Raw genomic sequence first — 20,216 nt, 5'->3', positions numbered from 1 at the left:
TCAATTGCTAATTAAGACCAATGAGGGGGGTTCAGAGTAGAATACACTTGACTCCCTCCGCTGTCCGTTCTCCCTCTACACACACAGAAGTGTAAAAATGTATGCAGACGTGCACGCATACGCACAACCCGCAGCTTCAGTCAAGGTTGACCGGCTCTGGGCATAACAACAACTCAGGACAAGAAAAGCATCATTAGGACAGAAGAGCTGCATTATGCATGTTCCTTTGGACTGCAGATTCTCACTTCCTGTCAGCCACAATAAAGAGTTACCTGGGTGTAAACTAATACGGAAGAAGAAAGGATGTGAGGGAAATGAAGGGAAGTCGATGTATGAGGTGAATTCAACATGAAGAGACCATAAGACTTATGAATCAGGAGATGGTAAATGAGGAGAGAAATGTGAGACCAATGTGACTGATGGAGGTGACATGAGGCGAGGCCCGGAGGAAGACAGATGGAGACTGATGAAAAGAGAGCTGTAGAGACAGGTTGGAAGCAGACAGATGGGACGAAGAAATGAATAAGAAAGCCAGAAGTTTGATGAACAGGTATACAAAAAAGTGGAGTAAAGAGAAAAGAAAGTGGTGTTTTAATTAGCGACCCCAGAGAGTCCGAGTGCAGACACTGAGAGGAGAACAACGAGTGTGAGAAAGAGAGGAGACGGACTTTAATTGGGCTCCTCTTCGCATGGTGCGCAGGAGACGAAGAAAGAGGGGCTTGGGCAGAAGGTTCAGGTCCATCAGTGGGAGTCTTTATGGAGGGGTGACAGAGCGGAGGAGAGAGGAAGGGAGTGCTGGGAGTCGGCGAAGGGGAACATGGGAGTGAAAAAGAGCGCGGAAAAGGGGATGGGAGGATGGGCGGTGGACGGAGGAGCAGACTTAAGATAAGTAGGCCGACAGAGAGGAGACCAAAAGAATAAGCGAAAAATAAGAGCGGAGAGGGAGGAGGAAGAGGAGGAGGGGACACACTGAAATAAAACAGACATGACAGGCAGCAGGAGACGAAGATGGTCCAGCAGATCTACAGAGCGTGTCAAGGATCGATGGAGCAATGAGAGGAGAAATCACAAGACGCTATAGGAGAAGGAGGAGCCATATTACATGATTGACTTTCAACCTGAATGCTGGTTGAACAGTGATAATAAAGCAGAGTGTGTGAGTGTGTGTGTGTGTGTGTGTGTGTGTGTGTGTGTGTGTTTTGTCATGGAAATGTAGGTGAGACCCTGCAGGCAGGTCTCACTGAACGCTGCTTCCTGCTCAATAGCTAGCGTGAAGAATTGGCGATCTATCTACAGGACACTATTGATCGGGATCCCTCGCTCAGGGGGAGACACACACACACACCACCTGATCGATATCCCCTCTGTGAATGTGCTTGTGTGGCCGGGCCCCGACGGCTCTATTACCTGTGTGCTAATTACAGCCCGACTTCATTGTCTGGTTAAGGGCACACACACACACACACACACACACACACACACACACACACACACACACACACACACACACACACACACACACACACACACACACACACACACACACACACACACACACACACACACACACACACACACACACACACACACACACACACACACACACACACACACACACACACACACACACACACACACACACACACACACACACACACACACACACACACACACACACACACACACACACACACACACACACACACACACACACACACACACACACACACACACTCTTCATAGCTGTGGTGCTTTTGAAGGCTTCTCCAAGACACAGAAATGTTTGCTTAGGTGCACCAGCTGTGGAAGTGTGCGTGAATGTGTAATAATAGACATGTGCTGTGTCAACATGCAGCCCCCCCCCCCGCGATGTCATTCATCTCAAGCTTCTTCTTCAGATTCCCCCCTCACCCAACTCCTGATTCATTACATTCCTCCTCCTCACCCCCTCACCCCCTTCCTCTCTTTATCTCCTTCCTTATCTCTCCCCACTTTTGAGGCTGCATGTCATCCTGCTCTCCCTCCTATGTATGACTCCTCTCTATCCTACGTCACCCCCCTTTTCCTCCCACAAGTCTCCAACCTTGGCCCGCGTCATATGCACGCCAGCAATTACAGAGACTGTGTGCTCTACTGATGTCAAACTGTCAGGCCTCTTTCCATCCTCTTCCCTCCCTTCCTCCCTTCTCTGTGGCCCTGGTAGGCTTGGGTATGCCCTAATTACACTCAGCATCCTCCCCTACTGCCAGCCACCACACAGCAGAGTGGTGACAGCACAGGGGCATCATGGGAGCACCGAAGAGCTGAGGGTGTAAAAGAACAGAGAGCTGGTGGAGTAGCCCATCGGCTGGAGAATGCTCTGGAAGCGGAGGATTGGTTTGGTCCAGAGCTGGAGCTAAAGGGGAGAGGGCAAAGGCACAGCACACACACACTCATGTGTGTTTGAGCACATGTGGTCCTGAATGCACACACACATGTTCACACACTCTAGGCATACACACACAGAGACATGAAAGTACTTCAGGAGAATAAAACATGCTCTCCCCTCATGCCAGAGGGTGATCGGTGACACCCTTCTGAGCACTAGTGCAAGCTCTTGGTTGATAAAAAAAAGGAGACGAATCAAAAAGAACACGCTGCGCCCTTCAATGGAGGACTTGAAAAGGCGAACATTTATCCTTTTTTTTATAATTGCAGGAAATTGCATTCAACATTTAAAAAATGGAACAACTGATGTCCTCCCCATGTGTGTCCATGTTAACGTGTGTGCACGACATACATTCCTGTGTGTGTGTGTGTGTGTGTGTGTGTGTTTGTGTGTGTGTGTGTGTGTGTGTGTGTGTGTAGTTATAATGAAATGCAGGGGTTTGACTGTGGCAGAGACCTTTGATCCTTTAATATGAGAGAATAATTAAAGGAGCAACAATCCCACAACACGGCTTCAGGAATACAGAGCAGATACTCGATCACGCAGAGCAGCTGCGTACTATGCATACTGAATACACTTGGGTACTTAACGCATGTACTGCACATAAACATGGGGGCAACAAATATTCCGCTACAATACAAATGCTAATATCACACTGTACCATGCATCCCAAATGAACGTATACTGTAGATACTGTGAATGTAATAAACGCGTTCATGCCTCTGATGGAACGATAAGAAGCCCACAGTCTGTGGGTCCCTTGAAGTGACGACGGGAGGCAGAGAGGCTTAGAGGAGCCTCAGTTCTTCCCGTGGTAAATCACAGCAGGCGGATCGCTAACTCGGTTCACTATGGTGACTGGGCACAGTACGTTTCTGTGGTCACTGTGCCTTGGCGGGGCATAGCGTGACACAGCTTCAGCCTCTGTGGTGCTGTAGTAACACTTCAGCTAAAATGGGAGGATGTGTGTTGCTCTCGAGGAGGATGACTTTGTGAAATGGTATTGTATATTTCAGTTTTGCTACACCAGATGGGTGGAGTTAGCCGTTAACAGATGACAGCTGAGTCATTAATCGTGATGAATAAAATAATGTCATCTTTGACATACTGATTGCATTAGTATTCTGGGTGTCACGGTTTAGTTAATCCAACTAGTCATCTCAATTTGAACTGGAATGGCTTTGCTATGTAGTTTTGCCTGCTGAAACAAAGTCAATCTGTGCTTTCAAAACTCTGGTGAACTTTCACACAAAAATGTGGACTGCCGACCAACTCCACATTGTTGGGCCTCTCCCAGTCTTTAAGGACAAACTGAATCGGGACTTACTGCCAGACTAAACTGTTCCACAAACTGGAAAAATGTGCAGTTGTTGGAATTGGCGGGGGTTGTTGGAACAAAAATGCATCTTGAAGAAACAGTTTTTAACCAACCACAGCAGCCACTACACTAACTAACCGTGTTCCTAACCTTTCAACCACAGCTGTTTTGTAGACACTTAATAATGACTTCAGCTGAGCAGTTTCATGGTGAAATCTGTACATCTTAAAGAATGACATGGATACATCTCTCAACACAAGAGAGGATTGAAGAAAACTGTACACATTTTGTTGCTGGGCAGGTGAAGAAGACGAGGCTCTAGAAGTCTTTCCGTGGGAATAACAACACTGTACTGTGGGGGAAAACTGCTGGAAAGTATGAGAGAAGTTCAAAACAAAAAAGCCCAAAGATGGTACAGGAGGAAAGAAGGAACAAGGCAGAGAACAAGAGAATACTCTTTCTCTTCAAAGATTTAATGACCTCCTGCTCCAGAGGCTATCCTATCTTCAGAGAGAGAAACAAGAGGAATAGGACACCTGTAGCTCCTCATGAGTCAGACATGAGAGGGAGAGAGAGAGAGACTTTAACTCGGAAAAATATGTCTTTCTTTTGTTCCCCATCTCTTCTCTCCTGCTCAATCTTATGCTGCGCTGTTGTAAAATGGAACAGAATCAGGGCAACCCCCCCTCCCCCCTGTCCTAGCCATGCCCCCCCCTCTTCGCCCACACAAAGCCATGCTGTGTCCGGAGCCTAAACATAACCTGGTGCTTACTCCCCTCAACGCGCACAAACAAGGACTTCCCCCCCTACCTCTGACCATCTGGGGCCCCCCCACAACCCCGACTGCCCAGCTGGCAGAAATAAATCCCTTTACTAACCCCCTTCAACCTCACATCCCGGGACGCTGCAGACCCTGTATTTTCAAAATGTAAGTGTCATCAAACTGAGGTAAAGGATTGTGGTCAACCCCTCCTCACTGAGAGGGAAAAGGGACTTAAGGGGAACAAGCTGTTGCTCTTATCTACCGTTTCCTGTTTGGTGCGCCTATGTTCATGTTTTCGTGTACGTGTGCTTCCTTCAAGGTCAGAAGGAAGTGTATCTCCCCGCTAAACAGACCTTTTGCTTTCTTTTCCATGACTCCTAATTTCGAAATGTGGACGGTATGTGAACTTCCCTCCTCCATTTTTCCCTCTTCCGTATCCATCCACTTGAGTGTGCGTCTTTTCTTTCTATGCAGGTTCTGAGCACACACAGATTGTAAGATCTGGGTGGCTTTACGACCTCTGATAAACACTTCCCTGGGGGAAGCCCTGTTCTAACAGACAATCCTAATGTATCTGCCCTCATAAATGGGAGAAGGATAAGAACATCAGTGCACACACACATTGCAAAGCATCGTATATCTATATGAATTTGGTGCATAAGCGTTGGCGACAATGGCTGTATGTGTATAGCCTGGAGGAAGTGATTGGTTGCACCTTTCTTGCCCTGCAGGCTCCATTAAAGGAAGATGCACTGGGCATTCAAACTGTTAGGATCAGCAGGCTGCCCCGTGGACGGACACACACACACACACACACACACACACACACACACACACACACACACACACACACACACACACACACACACACACACACACACACACACACACACACACACACACACACACACACACACACACACACACACACACACACACACACACACACACACACACACACACACACACACACACACACACACACACACACACACACACACACACACACACACACGCTGCTTCAGGCCCTGAGGGACCCTATTTTCTGCCTGTTACGGCATAGGTCCTCCTCTGTGTGTGTGTGTGTGTGTGTGTGTGTGTGTGTGTGTGTGTGTGTGTGTGGTCATTCTGTGGGTATCAGCATCACAAGAGGATGTATAGCTCGGTCGTCAGGGCTGAGGAAAATTGCATGATTTGGGTCCGCAGGACCTATCAGTATGGAAGTCATTCCATCGGAACCATTTTGATACGGCTGCAGGTCTGCAGAAACCATCACAGCCTCTACGTGGCAGCGCCGTCATGCACGCTCTCAGTGTGGTCCATTCTGATCCAAAAATAAGCTTTCCAGCAACTTTTCTAGGAGGTATGAAATTACTGTCCACAATATAAACGGACAAAGGCTGAGTGCAAATGTTGCCCACCAGCGGAGCAGCAGCTGTGAGTGCTCGGACTTGACTCTCTCACCTGCTCAGCGTGGAGGCCACACTTGGAGGCAGAGTGCTAGAGAGAAAGGGCACAATCAGAAGAGGTTCGGCCCTCACGCAGAGAAGAATGACGGGAAAGTGTGCGGCAAAAGAAATGCGCATGGGCGAGATCATGGTGCACGCACAGAAAGGGGCGTGTGAGGGGGCAAATAAGGTCAGACGTGCCGTTGCCAGGACAACAACCAATCCAAGGCCGGGATTGGTGCCAAGCCAGTGCCCCACCCATCCATACTTTCCTTCCATACGTCTTTTTTCCCTGCATCTCTCTGTCGGACAGCCTTAACCTCAGAGTAATGAGTGCTCTCCATGTTTCTGCAGTCTAAATGCAGCTGCAGTGTAAATACAGGGTTGATCTGTGCAGGTGCCAGGCTCCGATACATAAACCTGAATATAGCTACCGTACCTCACCGCTCAGACACTGACAGACAGAGGAGGAGAGGCAGTGACAGCCATGATGGGTGGACACAAAAAGCCATGATTCAAACTATGTACAAAATCTATCAAAGTGTATTGCTACAAAGTGGCAGCCGGGCTGATCCACAGTGTCAACATCATTTGTCTCATGTTTTGTACCAACTTCATACACAGTGTCAAAGCAGATAAGATTAGCCAAATAAAGAGAGTTGATTAATGAGTGTTCACTTTAAAGTGAATAACACTGACACAAGGGTTGGTCTTATTGGTTTCATGCCAATTGGGCAGGTGGTGTAGGACGGAGGGGGCTCCAGGAGATCTTTTTGCTTTTAAATAAAAAAAATAGATAAATACAAAACAGTGAAAAAAGTGTTTATTTTAAAGCCGGCTTTAGACTGCACATTCGAATCATACATCGTGTCCGTTGTTTTAAAGCTGAAACAATTATTTTTTCTGTCAACGGAGAGAGAAAAAATCCAGAAATATAATGCTCTGTTACATATCATTATATTTGGATTTAAGTTAATAGAATGTAACCATAATGGAATTATTAAAGCTTTAAAGAGGTCACTTTGGGCTTTAGGAAATGTTTTACTAATTTTTGAAAATGTTTTACGACCAAAGGTTATTCTGATACAGATAAAAGGATAATCAAATATAATCATTGCAACCCTAAGTTGGTTAGATCCAACTTTCCATACCCATTCCTCTTTCAACCATGTATTTTTTCTTTTAATGTTTCTTTTATTATCTTTTCTTTTTAATGACTGATTTTAAATGCCATTTTCTTAATGTCTTTCATTTTTTGTAAAGCACTTTGAATTGCCTTGTGTTGAAAGGTGCTATATTGATAAACTTGCCTTGCCTTTCAATGCATCTTGTATCTTTCAATGCATCTTTGAAAAAGATTATTTTAAATCAAACCCTTTTAAATCAAACCCTTTTAAACAGCGACATTTATTTTAAATGTTTGGCGAATGTTGCATGTTGCTTATTGGCAACGTTTCATAGTTTTATATATATATATTTTCGTATCCCTATCGAGTCCCAACGTCTTAGCAGTATACGTTCTACACCCCCATCTGTTATATTAACTATACTTAACTACACTTATCTGTGTCTCAGGTCAGCAGGTCCCACCTGTGTAAGTAGGTTAAGGAGGACATGCCAGCAACGCCCCTTAAAAACACATACACACACACACACACACACATATTCGGTCACACATTTTAACTCAGATACACTCTTCACTAAAGTGAAAAGGGCGCTCACAAAGCAAATACACTGAGCCAATAAATCAGAGTTGGCTTTGAGAATCCATCATTGACTAAGTGGGTCAACCTTCTGATGCCGTCGACACTCTTTCCCATTCTTGCACTCTGTTTTTGCCTCTCTCCATGATGTGAAGGTCAATGCTGGATAGGCAACATAGACCGTTAAACCCAGGTATGCATTCCCTCTGCCTTCAACTCAGCGTCGGCTCATTGGCTAGTTGTTAGTGGAGGAATGGCCAGTCCAAGGGCTGGATCTGTCCGTCCTTCACACACACACACACACACACACACACACACACACACACACACACACACACACACACACACACACACACACACACACACACACACACACACACACACACACACACACACACACACACACACACACACACACACACACACACACACACACACACACACACACACACACACACACACACACACACACACACACACACACACACACACACACACACACACACACACACACACACACACACACACACACACACACACACACACACACACACACACACACACACACGTCAAGGAAAGCTGCTAATACAGCCAAGAGGCCTGAATTATTTAAAGACAGAGAAGGAGTGCAAAGGAGAATATGGAGAGAGAGAGAGAGAGATGAGAGAGGCACACGAGTTAGGGAGTAAATAGAGTGGCAGCCTGCTCTTCCCGTCCCTCTGACTCATGGAGAACTTATTTAAAAACTTCTATACTTGCTTTCACTCCCATCTGCTTTCTCCTACCCCATCTTCAGCGGGTCTCATTTCCTCCCTCTGTCAGAGTGTCTACACACCTTCTCCCTCCATTGCTTCTTCCACCACCATTTCACCCACTTCGCCCTCCCTCCCCACTCTGTATTTTTCTCTGTTTATCTAAGCACTTTCACGGTCACTGCTTTGGAATCCCAGGAGACTAAACTGGCCCCCTCTTCCCCCCCTCGCAGACGATCCATGCTTCTCCCTCCCTCTCCATCTTTCTCCGTCACAACCGTTAAGATTCGTATCGCTCTGTGCATCAGGGATATGGAAGGTCCCCCCTATTCCCCCTCAAGGCAGCCAGCTTTGTCCTGTTCTAGTCACGCACAGCCAGCCACTCGCCCCCGCCCTCTCACACGAACACATATTCACACCAGAGACAGGACACTCACACTGACGTCTAATACCAATCAGCTGAAAATACAATTATTGAGACATTTGAACAAAATCTGTCCATTTGGTTTCAAGGCTACTATACTATGTGTTATTTATAACTTAATACAGCATATTCACTTTAGCACATAAGCATTAGCTTATCCATTGCTTTGCAGCGTGTGAAATGGAATTATTGGTTTTAATATTTGGGCTGGTATTGGATGCCATTATCTGCCTCAAAGCCGGATGCCACTGAATTTCTTAGAAAGGCCAGTTGAGTTCCACAACACTGATGAAAGGTTTAAGACACAATAAGAGGGAAGAAGGGGGAGGTGGATTTAGGAGGGGAAGGAAGTAGTGAGGGTCAACAGGAGAGGTGCAGACGGCAGTCTGACATACAGTGTGAACAACAGCCGGGTGCTGGACTGGGATTAAATGATTAATTTGGGATTAAAATGGACTGGTCTCTACTTTAAAGTAATCAACCACAATGACCCAAAAGTGACACGCACAGAGTACAGTGTGGCAGAGTGTGGTGAGCAGGTTTTTTTCATAGTAACAGACTAAGTCCACTGTAAATCCACTGCAAACTAAGCAAATACCACAGTAAAACCCGCAACATATTCAGTATCTGCCTTTTTTTTTTAAACAAAACCGCTCTAAACTTTTTTCGTTCTGAAAAGAAATCCATCAGTGAAACTCCTCAAATGTAAAAAGTAGCGAGTAAGGCGTTTTCTGACTTTCATGACTAGGCATTTGTCACTGAGTGTATTTTAGGTGAGCACACATTAATTCCACAATCATAAACACGCAGCAGTGTTTTGAGAAGCGTGCTGCGTACAAGAACTCAATTTCCAGCTGAATAGGAGAGCAATGAGATTCATGAGTTCTCCTGCTACAAGGCCACCGCTATGGAGATTTGGGACAAGGCTATTTTACCCTCTTTCATTCAGAACAACACTAGCAACAACACTAGGGATGCTCCCAGACTGTAAATGATAGCCATCTGATCATTTCTGATGAATATAACAAAACATATTTTTGGATAGTGACAGAGCAATTGATCAAAAATGACAGTTTGCATAAAGACATTTGTAAAAAAATACGCTATTTAATCAACTTAGCGCTTTAGTGTTTGTACACTATGTCCCCACTCTGCATACTAACGTGTCAGCAGCCTGTCAGTGTAGTAGATGGTAAGGTCTACCTTAGCATCACTCAAAAGCAAACCAATACTGTACACAGTATGCACCATACCCCACTTATCTAGCTGCACAACTGCAGGTTGATCAAAGAAATAATTCTGGAAAAAAAAAACATTCCTTGAACTCATGAATAAAATATTTGATTGGAACAAATGTTGAGAAAAAAGAGGAGGAAGGGCAGAAAAAAGAACAACAAGGAAGCAGAGAGAAGAAATAGCAGTGAAATTACCAGGAGACGAGGATCAAGCTGAGCATTACTGCACACCCGGAGATCAAGTAGTGCTGGTTATTGCAACAAAAATAACACATCTAACTATGCTGACACACACACACACACACACACACACACACACACACACACACACACACACACACACACACACACACACACACACACACACACACACACACACACACACACACACACACACACACACACACACACACACACACACACACACACACACACACACACACACACACACACACACACACACACACACACACACACACACACTAATCTACTGTAAGCCTAAACAAATCTGAGCCCAGGCATGTTTGAATAAGCTCATGATACCACATTCCAGTCATGCTTCCTCTTTGTTTAACTCAGGTAAAAGGACTCTACTGTAATTTTACAACATGGATACACTACTCAATATGCTTAGTCAACACGCACACAGCTACTACTCGTAGTATGTGTCTCTAAACCACACCTGTATAAGAGCATCACAGAGCGAGTGTGTGTGAAACAGCCCCTGTGTGTGTGTGTGTTGGGACGGAGGGAGGGGAGGTGAAGGGGGTTGCTCCTCACGCCTGCTTTAGACAGTGATAGTAATTCCTGCTGACATCCTTTCTTCCCTCTCTCCCTCTCTCCCTCTCTCCCTCTCTCCCTCTCTCCTCATCCCTCCTTCCCTCGGGGCCATCCTGAGCTGTTTTGGGAGTTGAAATCTGTTGACTCTTTCTCTACCATCCTCTGCTTTAACGCATTCTCCATCCCTCGCTCCCTTCAGTGCAGGTCTAATGTTTTTATAATCTCTGGGGGGCTGACGAGAAAAGGAAGCAGAAAGGGAATGTATATTCATATGTGGTGTGTGTGCGTGTGTGGTATGTGTATGCCAGCCCAAAAGGAAACAAAGAGGAGGAATGTGTGTTTCACATCACTGGGGGCTGGAAAGTAGGCTGTGCTGTTCCCATACTTCTGGGCGGCAAACAGCTAAATAATATTAGCTTTTGTTCCACCATGGAAAAATCAAGCGGATTCAAAATATGTTCACATTTGTCATGTGATCAATCGCCTCTGGAAATCACAAAGCACAGGATGAAAGGTGTTCTTCAGGAACTGGAAAAAGGTGCTGACAAAGCTCCTTTTTATGAGGTAACTGATAAGCAGAATCATTTTAATACACAAAAGTTACACACCTCCTTAACAAACACACATGTTCCCGCCCTTTGAGTATTTGTATCGAAGTGTTTCTTTGTTGTGTCTAGAAGAAGTGTAGTGAAGCCGCTCTTTGTAGCAGGTTTATTAGTCCATAAAGTTTGGTCTTGTGTGAAGACGGCCGCTACTACTTTCTTGTACAGCTTCTGGAGGCTCACCATCTCACACCGCACTGCAGCAAGCACATGACATGGCAACATATGTGCTGTAAAGGTGGATTTGTAGAATACATAATTAATCAAAAGTAATCAATAAATAAAGACTGACAAGCTGCCAGGTCAAAGATAACAACTTACATAAGCAAAACGTGAACTCCTGCAGTGTATTTTCTGCTTCTTACCGTTCAAGAAGTCATAGTAGATGTTGTATGATTTCATTTAAAGCAGAATAGCTTTTATCCTTCTTAAAAATTCATAAATTGCAGAATGCCAACTCGTGTTTATTTCATGGAGGTAAGACATTTTACAATATTTTTTCAAAGTCAAATCCATAAAAAAGCATCAATTAAAAAGTATTCTCTTCTTCTACATTGTAACAATTATGAAAAAAATAACAGTTAAAACAGATACCAGGTTCATTGAGTTGGTAGTTAAACCCGGCATCACTGAAGGCCGATATTAAAATATATTCATATTTATCACAATCTGAAATTGTACAAGTATGAAACTCACAAGGACACCTTAGCACTGTGTCTTCAAATCCGTGGCGGCTTGTCAGATCAAATCAGTTTTAAAGATACAGGTTTTACGCCTTAAACTGATTTTCTTTCCTACCTGCTTTTAACAGGACCCATGTTGTGACCAAAACTAGTGTAAATGATCGCACAACGGGACACTCGATTAATATTCTTAATACGTTCGTATAAATAAAATGTGAAATTGTGCATCAGGGTTGTTGGGTAAATTAAGCATCCACATGTCTCTCTGTATTCTTAAATGAAGGAAAACTGCAGCATCTCTTGTACCGGGGAAAATGTATCTATGGAAAACACACGCAGGCAGTAGAAAGAGATTCTGCAGAAACTGTCTTTAAGCACCTTTGAAGATTTGAGGAATGATGGCAAACATGTCTCAGTGTCCTCCTGGCAGCGAGCACCTTGTATGGTGTAATAATCCGGGTTCCTGCTACAGCCTTTTGCTCAGCCTGGGTCAATACTAATTCAATTTCTTTCTCAGGGAATTCCCAGGTTGCCTTTTGGCAGGATTTCTGAGCTGAGTGGAAGAGTATTGTGTGAGGTTATATGTACTTGAGAGTGTGTGTGTGTGTGTGTGTGTGTGTGTGTGTGTGTGTGTGTGTGTGTGTGTGTGTGTGTGTGTGCCTGCCTGCCTGCCTGCCTGTCTGTGCGTGCACATGTCATTGTGATATTTGAAAAAATGCCTGTATTGGCTAAACAACCAGCAGATTGTGTTATTATGGTCAAGCTTAAGTTGATAATGTTTCCCACACTTTGAGCCCACATATTCTCACGCCATAATTTAATAGCTGTTTTGTATGTGGAAGAAATACACAGTTGGCCCGACACCTACAACAATGCCAGCTCATTGTGTGCCCTGAATGAATGAATGTGCTCCCGCTCTGTGCTCACCAGCAGCCCTTAACCCCCATAACCACCCTCTCCACACACATACGGCACGGCAGCCATTTTGTGCCAAAACCAGGCTGTGCCATGCCAACCGGGGCGGCAGACAACGCTGAACCTTATTTAATTCCACAGCTGTTCTATGCCACTTGGACACATACGTACAATACTACTTATTACCGCTTAATGCTGCCTAATACTGATGTGTGTACACAGAGAAACAGGGCAGCGCGGTGGAGAGAAATTGGGAAAGAGACGGGTCCATATGCAGTCTGGAGATAATGCGAGGAGCCGGGCGATAATATCTTGGTGTTAAATTGGTATTGATTGACTAAATATCCTGACCAGGAGGAGAGAGCGAGCGTCCTTTCATGCTTGTTCACCATGTCTGCTCCAACGGCTGCACTGTGACTATCTGATCCATTTTAATACAGACATCCTCACTGCTAGGCCTCTGACTAAACCTCATTTTAAACTCAGTTTGCTTCAATCTCTCCGTGTACACATCTCTGCCTTTAAATTGCGTTGCAAAGGTTATTTTGAAACTTTTATTTTGGTTTTACTCCTCTGTATAATATAACACTAAAAAAGGGAAATAGAGGAATGCTGATTTGACGCAGTTAGTAGCCACATATATCTGTAAGGATTGAGTTCAGAAAAGGAGCTTATCGTAATGTTGCACTTTACATCCAAAGACGTATTTGCACAATACTGTATCTGCATGCCCCACCTTTGGAAAATTAGAGTATCCTAAGGCAGTAAGGCTGCTTTTTTCTTCAAACACTTTAGTCACACCTTAAATCAGCTAACGAGTGGAAACAAAACAATGACCTATTTAGACGAGAGGCCAGCACAGCAGTTGGTAAATGTTCCCAGAGCCGCACACCACTGGCCGGAACTGAGGAGGTTTTACAGTCGTAGCCACTTTCACTGCGTGCTGTGAGCGGAAAAGAGAAATTCTCAGAAAACTTGTAAAAACGATGAATCATGTGGAGGATCACAAATGAATGAAAGGTTTTAATAGGGCTGGGCATCCTGGTGCATTTCTGGGTTTTGTTTCTCCAGAACTGAAATGATCACACTTCAAGGGAACAGAGAGTTCTCTTTGTTACACAAACCGGCAGGTTAGTTCCAAAATCAAACGCACACATAAACACACACACACCACACATTACTATTGTTCCGCTAAAAACAACTTCAACCGACAACATTGGCACTAAAAATCACTGCCTCTCATTGTTTTCAGACAGAGAAGACGAAGCGCAAGTACACAAAGTTTACCTCCAGATAATACACTCAACACCACAAACAAACAGACAAAGCACATTTACAGGGACCGATAAGGTACACTATCACAAACACATCTCTGATCTACACAGCAGCAGTGAGCTAGACAATAGGCAGTGACACAGAAAAGGAGGATTGATACAGTTAGATGACAGATGAAGAGGGAAAGACAGAGACATGGAAAGCGAGAGACAGGGGGGGGGGAGGGGAGATTGCTTTGTTAGCAGGACAGGGAATAAGGTGGTAATTACCTCACTGTGGGTTTGTTGATTATAGTTCAGCCAGGTTCTCCATGTTAATCATTTACCAGGGGAAGATAGAGATTAACAGAGAGACAGACACAGTGAGGAGAGATACAGGAAGTACGATAAATACATTCATTTGCACAGACACAGAAGGAATAGAGATAGACATAGACCCATTGACGGTGAAGAAATAATAAAAAATATATAAAGAAAGAAATCAGTCTAGAAGTGCAATCATCTCCTCTGACAAGACACACACTGTATGCTTTCACTTTACTGTACATGGCAAGTGTGTGTATGAGTCTGTGACTGTGTGTGTGTGTGTGTGTGTGTGTGTGTGTGTGTGTGTGTGTGTGTGTGTGTGTGTGTGTGACAAAGGTATGCAGAGCAGAATGTGATTTACTTTGGTATTTAAAGTAGATCATTCATGAGTGCACACAAAGGGAAATGATGCATAAACAGAGCAGAGATTACACAGACGACTTATGATCTCCTCACGCGTTGTTTAAACACGCTTCACTGGCTTGGAGCTCGCCCTGAGCTTTTGCCAGAAAGGGGAGAGAGACTCAGATGAGGAGGTAAGAGAGATTTCAGAGGGCTCTGGCGTTTCATTCTGTGTCCAGACTTGCAGAGTGAGTTCCAGAGTGAGAAATACATAAATATAGAGGTAAGAGAAATTGGTTTGAATAATTTTTCTGTTGTGTGGTATCCCCTTTTGTGAAACGCTTATCTCTAATTGACACCTTGCTATCCTAGGCTCTGCAAAGGAAAGACAAGAGGTGACTGGAAACAAGAGTTAGAGCTGTGATCCGAAAAGAACTGTTGCAACTAGTTCGCCTCCTGCATGTCAGGTAAAAGGAGAAAGCAATCGTAGAGGTGTGTGCCCAGACCAAGGATAAGTCAAGAGGACGGGGGAAATGGAGTAGCTGATTTAAGGCTCGAGTTTGGGTGACATTTATTCTTATTACAGATGTATGAGCAGCCCATAAACGAGTGGCAAAAGTATCCTAAAAGCCATATCTCTTGTGTGGGGAAAAAAAGGCAATTCAATTCCTAAGTTTTGATGCTAGTAAACTTTCTGACAGATCCTGAGTGAATTTATGAGGATGAATGCAGCACACGAAGCCAGCCAGTGTCAGCAAGAGGCTGGTCAACTTATTTGGCCTACGTTTTAAAGCACACCATGGAACAAGAGGAGGGAGGGCTGAATATACCAATAAACTAGTCTGAGCCTGCTACAGCCGAGGTATACTGTCAGCACACACTCAAGCTAAGAGCACAGCAGTTATAATATGTTACTAACCTTTAACTGCTCCAGGAAGTAAAAAAATAATTTCTCTTCTTATAAGGAACTATCGCTCTGAGAGAAACGCTGTTATAAAACAAGGAACGATCGTAAACGGCGGGTTCATAAAATCATAAAAGGGCAGTCGAACCACTCGAGTCCCACAATGGAAAGAGGCAAGGGTGTCTTGATTCCACGATGTTCAGCGTTGACCCTCCCATCAGTCTATCACTTTCATTTCAGAGCTCCATTTTTCAATCTGCAGGGTGCTAAATGTGTGCCAGTTAAAGAGCTTCAGCGAGCCTTTGTTACAGCCATATTAGAAAGCGAAGAGCAGAGCAACACGGCCCTTCAGTCTCCACTTCACTGCCCCTGCTTCATTAAAACCATAAATCTAGATGTCAAATGAAAGGTGATGGCCAGAGAATGTCTTCTGTCATCCGTAATAAAGAGGGGCTTGTTTTCTCACCAGCTACAGTGATGGTATACGAGCCGAGCCCTAAATGTAATGTCTGTAACGGGCAGCTTGCTTCCCCTATTCTGCTCATACGTTTACAAAAATATAGAAGCGTGCTATTTCATACTGCATTCATTGATTTTTGGGAACATATCTTTGACATATTACCTTGTAAAGTTATTATGTTTGCAAACGGTTAGTAAAGAGTGGCTTTTTTTTTACAAGCTAAACACAAACACCGTCCCACACTAGCATTTCAAATTGTGTTTCTTTCTTTAGGACCACATTTTGCTCTGATTCGTTCTTTATTAACTTTAGGAAGGAAATATCTTTTTTTGGTGTGGCTACGACATACATTCACTTTTTCAGAGCAAAGACACAATCAACAAAAGTGATGAAACCCAATGAAAGTGAATGAAAACCATGAGCGTAAGATGGTACATACATATTTTAATTTAAACTTTGACAATATTGTGGATAAAGCTCCAAAAATTATTTGACTAATCCATTATTTTATTGACAGAGAAATAATTGTAAATAATGGACAGCTAGTGGATTTTTTTATGCAAAAATGACAGAAGAAACAGTTTTCAGCCTCTCAAATATGGAGATTTTCAGATTTGTCTCCCTTATTAAAAAGGTGAATATCTTTGAGCTTTGGACAAATGTTATTGTGTGATCTGAAGTGATCAGTGTACCATAAGCATGAGTTGATCCTGCAGTGTATCTTCATGCCAACAGAAGCATCGCTCTCCTGTCCCTGCGCTACTTTTCACACGCCAGGCTACATTTACAGGTCTCAGGACATACTGGCTAGCTGGCTGGCAGCTAATAGAAAATATGGAATGGGAAAATGACTGAAGCTCAACTGATCACTCCGCCAATATCCATCACTGGGCAGGAGGGAGTCGTGAGAGATAAAGAGGCGGGAGGACGAGGAGGTGGGGGGGGGTGCAGAGACAAAATGAAAAGGAGAGCGGGATGTAACGAGGGAGGTAATGAAGAGTGAGGAGAGGAAAGGGAAGAGAGGAGAGGTGAGGAGAGGGAGAGGAAAGGAGAGGAAAGGGAGGAGAGGAGAGGAGAGGAGAGGAGAGGAGAGGAGAGGAGAGGAGAGGAGAGGAGAGGAGAGGGAAGGGAGGAGAACGAGAGGAGAGGAAAGGAGAGGAGAGGTGAGGAGAGGAGAGGAGAGGAGAGGAAAGGGAGGAGAACGAGAGGAGAGGAAAGGAGAGGAGAGGTGAGGAGAGGAAAGGAAAGGAAAGGAAAGGAAAGGAAAGGAAAGGAGAGGAGAGGAGAGGAGAGGAGAGGAGAGGAGAGGAAAGGAAAGGAAAGGAAAGGAGAGGCATTAAACAGTAAACCCAGGGGATTTTGGACCGGGAGCAACATCACGGCTCTGCTGATAGCTTTGTGATTGGGTGGTGTTGCTGATGAGAGCGATTCTCTGCCACAGTGGGTTACCCGCCGCCGTGATGCTGATGGCATTGTGATTGTGTGGTGTTGTAGCCAACTGTGTGGCCCTGCCACAGACTGTGACCATTCATCCCTGAATCCCCGGGGAACAAGAAGGTGCTTCCTAATCCTCACAGTCTTCCTCCCCGGCACATTTCGGTTGGATCCCAATTACATGACTGGGTTTTACCCGCCTGGACACACTAGATACAACCTCAGCTGACTCCAGCACAGGATGAGGCCTGTAGATCTGACAAAGGAGCATTTGGGGAAATGATCCGTCCCGAGAGTCATATCTCTGTACATTTTTGCATCCACAAAATGTTAAATACAAGACAGGACCAGACAAAACAAAATGGTTTCTGTGGCCAGTTGCTATTAGCTAAAAAGTTCATTTATCTGAAAGAGTGCTTGGGGAGTAAGGCCGCACGGAGAGTGAGAGTCTTTAAATAAGAAGGTGAGGGAGTGTGTTATTTTGGGAAGTAGTCCTACTGGCCCTGCAGGTCTCTCACCTCAACCCCTCAATTAGACAGACTGGAACACCTGGATCAGCAGGTGAGCCTCGCTCTGGCTTGCTAATGGCCCCAAATCAACTCTTTACTCATAAACACACACCTTCCCATTATCTAACTAGATATTCGCTTATGCTCAGCAACACTTTAGCCTTTAATACACCTGTGTTCTTAGAATGCTATCTAGGACACTATTTAGAGCAAACACTTATGAAGAAACCCTTACATCTGGCATATCTATAAGTAGAATAATAACTGACTAAAAGGCTGTTGACATGTGAAAGCAATGGGTCAAAGTGTAGTCATTATTATAAAGATAGCTGCAGGACGAAGGTGAGATCAGGCCACTCAGGTTTCTTCTTTGACAAAAATACCAGTCTGATGGCTTTTGAGTTAGTGATGTGTTTAGGTTCTGGGACGTGATGCAGCATAGCAAAAATTCCTTAAAACAACAGAGGTCTGACTCATTTAGTAGGAATTATTGTGGTAGTTGCGCAAGAGTGTGTCAGAGCAAGTTTAGGCCAGTAATGCTCAGTGCAAAGTTGAAATGAGACTTTACACCGACATAAACCATAATTTGGCCCAGTTTCATAAATACATTTACATATTTCTGGAGAGGAGCACCATTAAGCACACAGTGTTTTCTCACCTTGTGTTTGTTGAATTCCAATAAACGATGTGTCTCTTGGCCACAACAGCTGAGATTAAATTAAAGAGGAAAATCGTCACTTTCCAAGCAAGCAGATCCCCCGGTGTCCCCATCCTGGCCGCCTCGGGCCCCCCGGAAAGAGCTGCACACCGGCGGCTGGGAGTGGCGTGCGGATCAGGTGAGGAGACCCCGAAAGAGGAGCTGGCTGAGCAGTTTTCCCCCCAGCAGATTCACCAACTCGTGAACAAACTTCTACGTCATGTGCTGCTGCAGTCTCGTATGATGCATGAAGGTAGGATAAAGTGATTAAAGTCCTTCTAAAAAATAGTAGGTTAAATCACAGGCTGCAGAGTGGGAGGTGAGGGTTTCAACAGGGAGCATTTCCTGAGAGTTTCTCCGTGGTCCGCATGACCGTAAAGGAACTCTTGAGCTCCGTCTTGGAAATTAATTAAAGACAATAAACCTGGGTTTAAAGGTCAGAATTTCGGGTACAAAGTCCTGGCTCAGGATATCAATTGAAAATGCCAGCTGGTTTGGCAGCAACAGGCTGAGAGCGACGAAGGGAGGGTCCGCTGAGCTGAGGGCGGGACCCGGGAAACTTTGGGCCAATCACTGGGCAAGGGTGTGGTGATGTGTGATACTGTAGTGCGAGTTTAAATCCTGGAGAGGTGCGCCGACTGGTGTGGGGAGACAGACTGTCACTGTTCCAGTTTGTCAGGGAAACCTTGGACCCCCCCTCCCCCTATTTTCTCCCCCCTGACATGACTCATCTGGAGCTAGATGCTCAATTTATTTATTATTTAAACGGCTTTCATTATGCTCCAACACACACAGTCCTAGGGCAGCTGATGCAGGGTGTTTACCTATAGGTAGGCTACTCCAGTAGAGATGTGCCTTTCATAGAATTCAACTAGCAAACTTCCTACCTCATAACACATTTCCTTCCAACTTTAGCCTAGTCATCGTAGCTATAGCTCATGGTAGGGCAACGTTACCTGGTAAAATGATGCGTTCAGGTACCCAACACATAACATAATCAAATAGTGGGGCGCCACACCACCCCTCATTTGGTCTAGCTACACTTGGCTGCTTGAGGTGTGTGTGTGTGTGTGTGTGTGGTGTGGTGTGGTGTGGTGTGGTGTGGTGTGGTGTGTTGTGTGTGTGTGTGTGTGTGTGTGTGTGTGTGTGTGTGTGTGTGTGTGTGTGTGTGTGTGTGTGTGTGTGTGTGTGTGTGTGTGTGTGTGTGTGTGTGTGTGTGTGTGTGTTTTTAAGTATTAA

At 44.7% G+C, this 20,216-nt stretch overlaps 1 protein-coding gene across 2 annotated transcripts in view; it reads right to left on the bottom strand.

Moving 5' to 3' along the window:
- The window catches only part of efna4 (ephrin A4), a 32,029-nt gene extending 12,482 nt beyond the window's left edge, over positions 1-19,547 (bottom strand). Inside the window, exon 1 of one of the 2 annotated variants that reach the window (XR_013801092.1) lies at positions 18,939-19,547. Coding sequence is in view for 1 of the 2 variants with exons in the window: in XM_079641394.1 (XP_079497520.1) it covers positions 18,939-19,051 (113 nt within the window). In the remaining variant the exon portion in view is untranslated. The remainder of the gene's footprint in view (positions 1-18,938) is intronic. The other variant, XM_079641394.1, reaches the window with a different exon arrangement.
- Between the last annotated feature and the right edge of the window lie 669 nt (positions 19,548-20,216).

The sequence above is a fragment of the Notothenia rossii genome, assembly GCF_949606895.1.
Source record: "Notothenia rossii genome assembly, chromosome: 7".
Lineage (NCBI taxonomy): Eukaryota > Metazoa > Chordata > Actinopteri > Perciformes > Nototheniidae > Notothenia > Notothenia rossii.
Note: the sequence above shows the minus strand (reverse complement) of the source record. Positions and strands in the feature narration are given on the sequence as shown.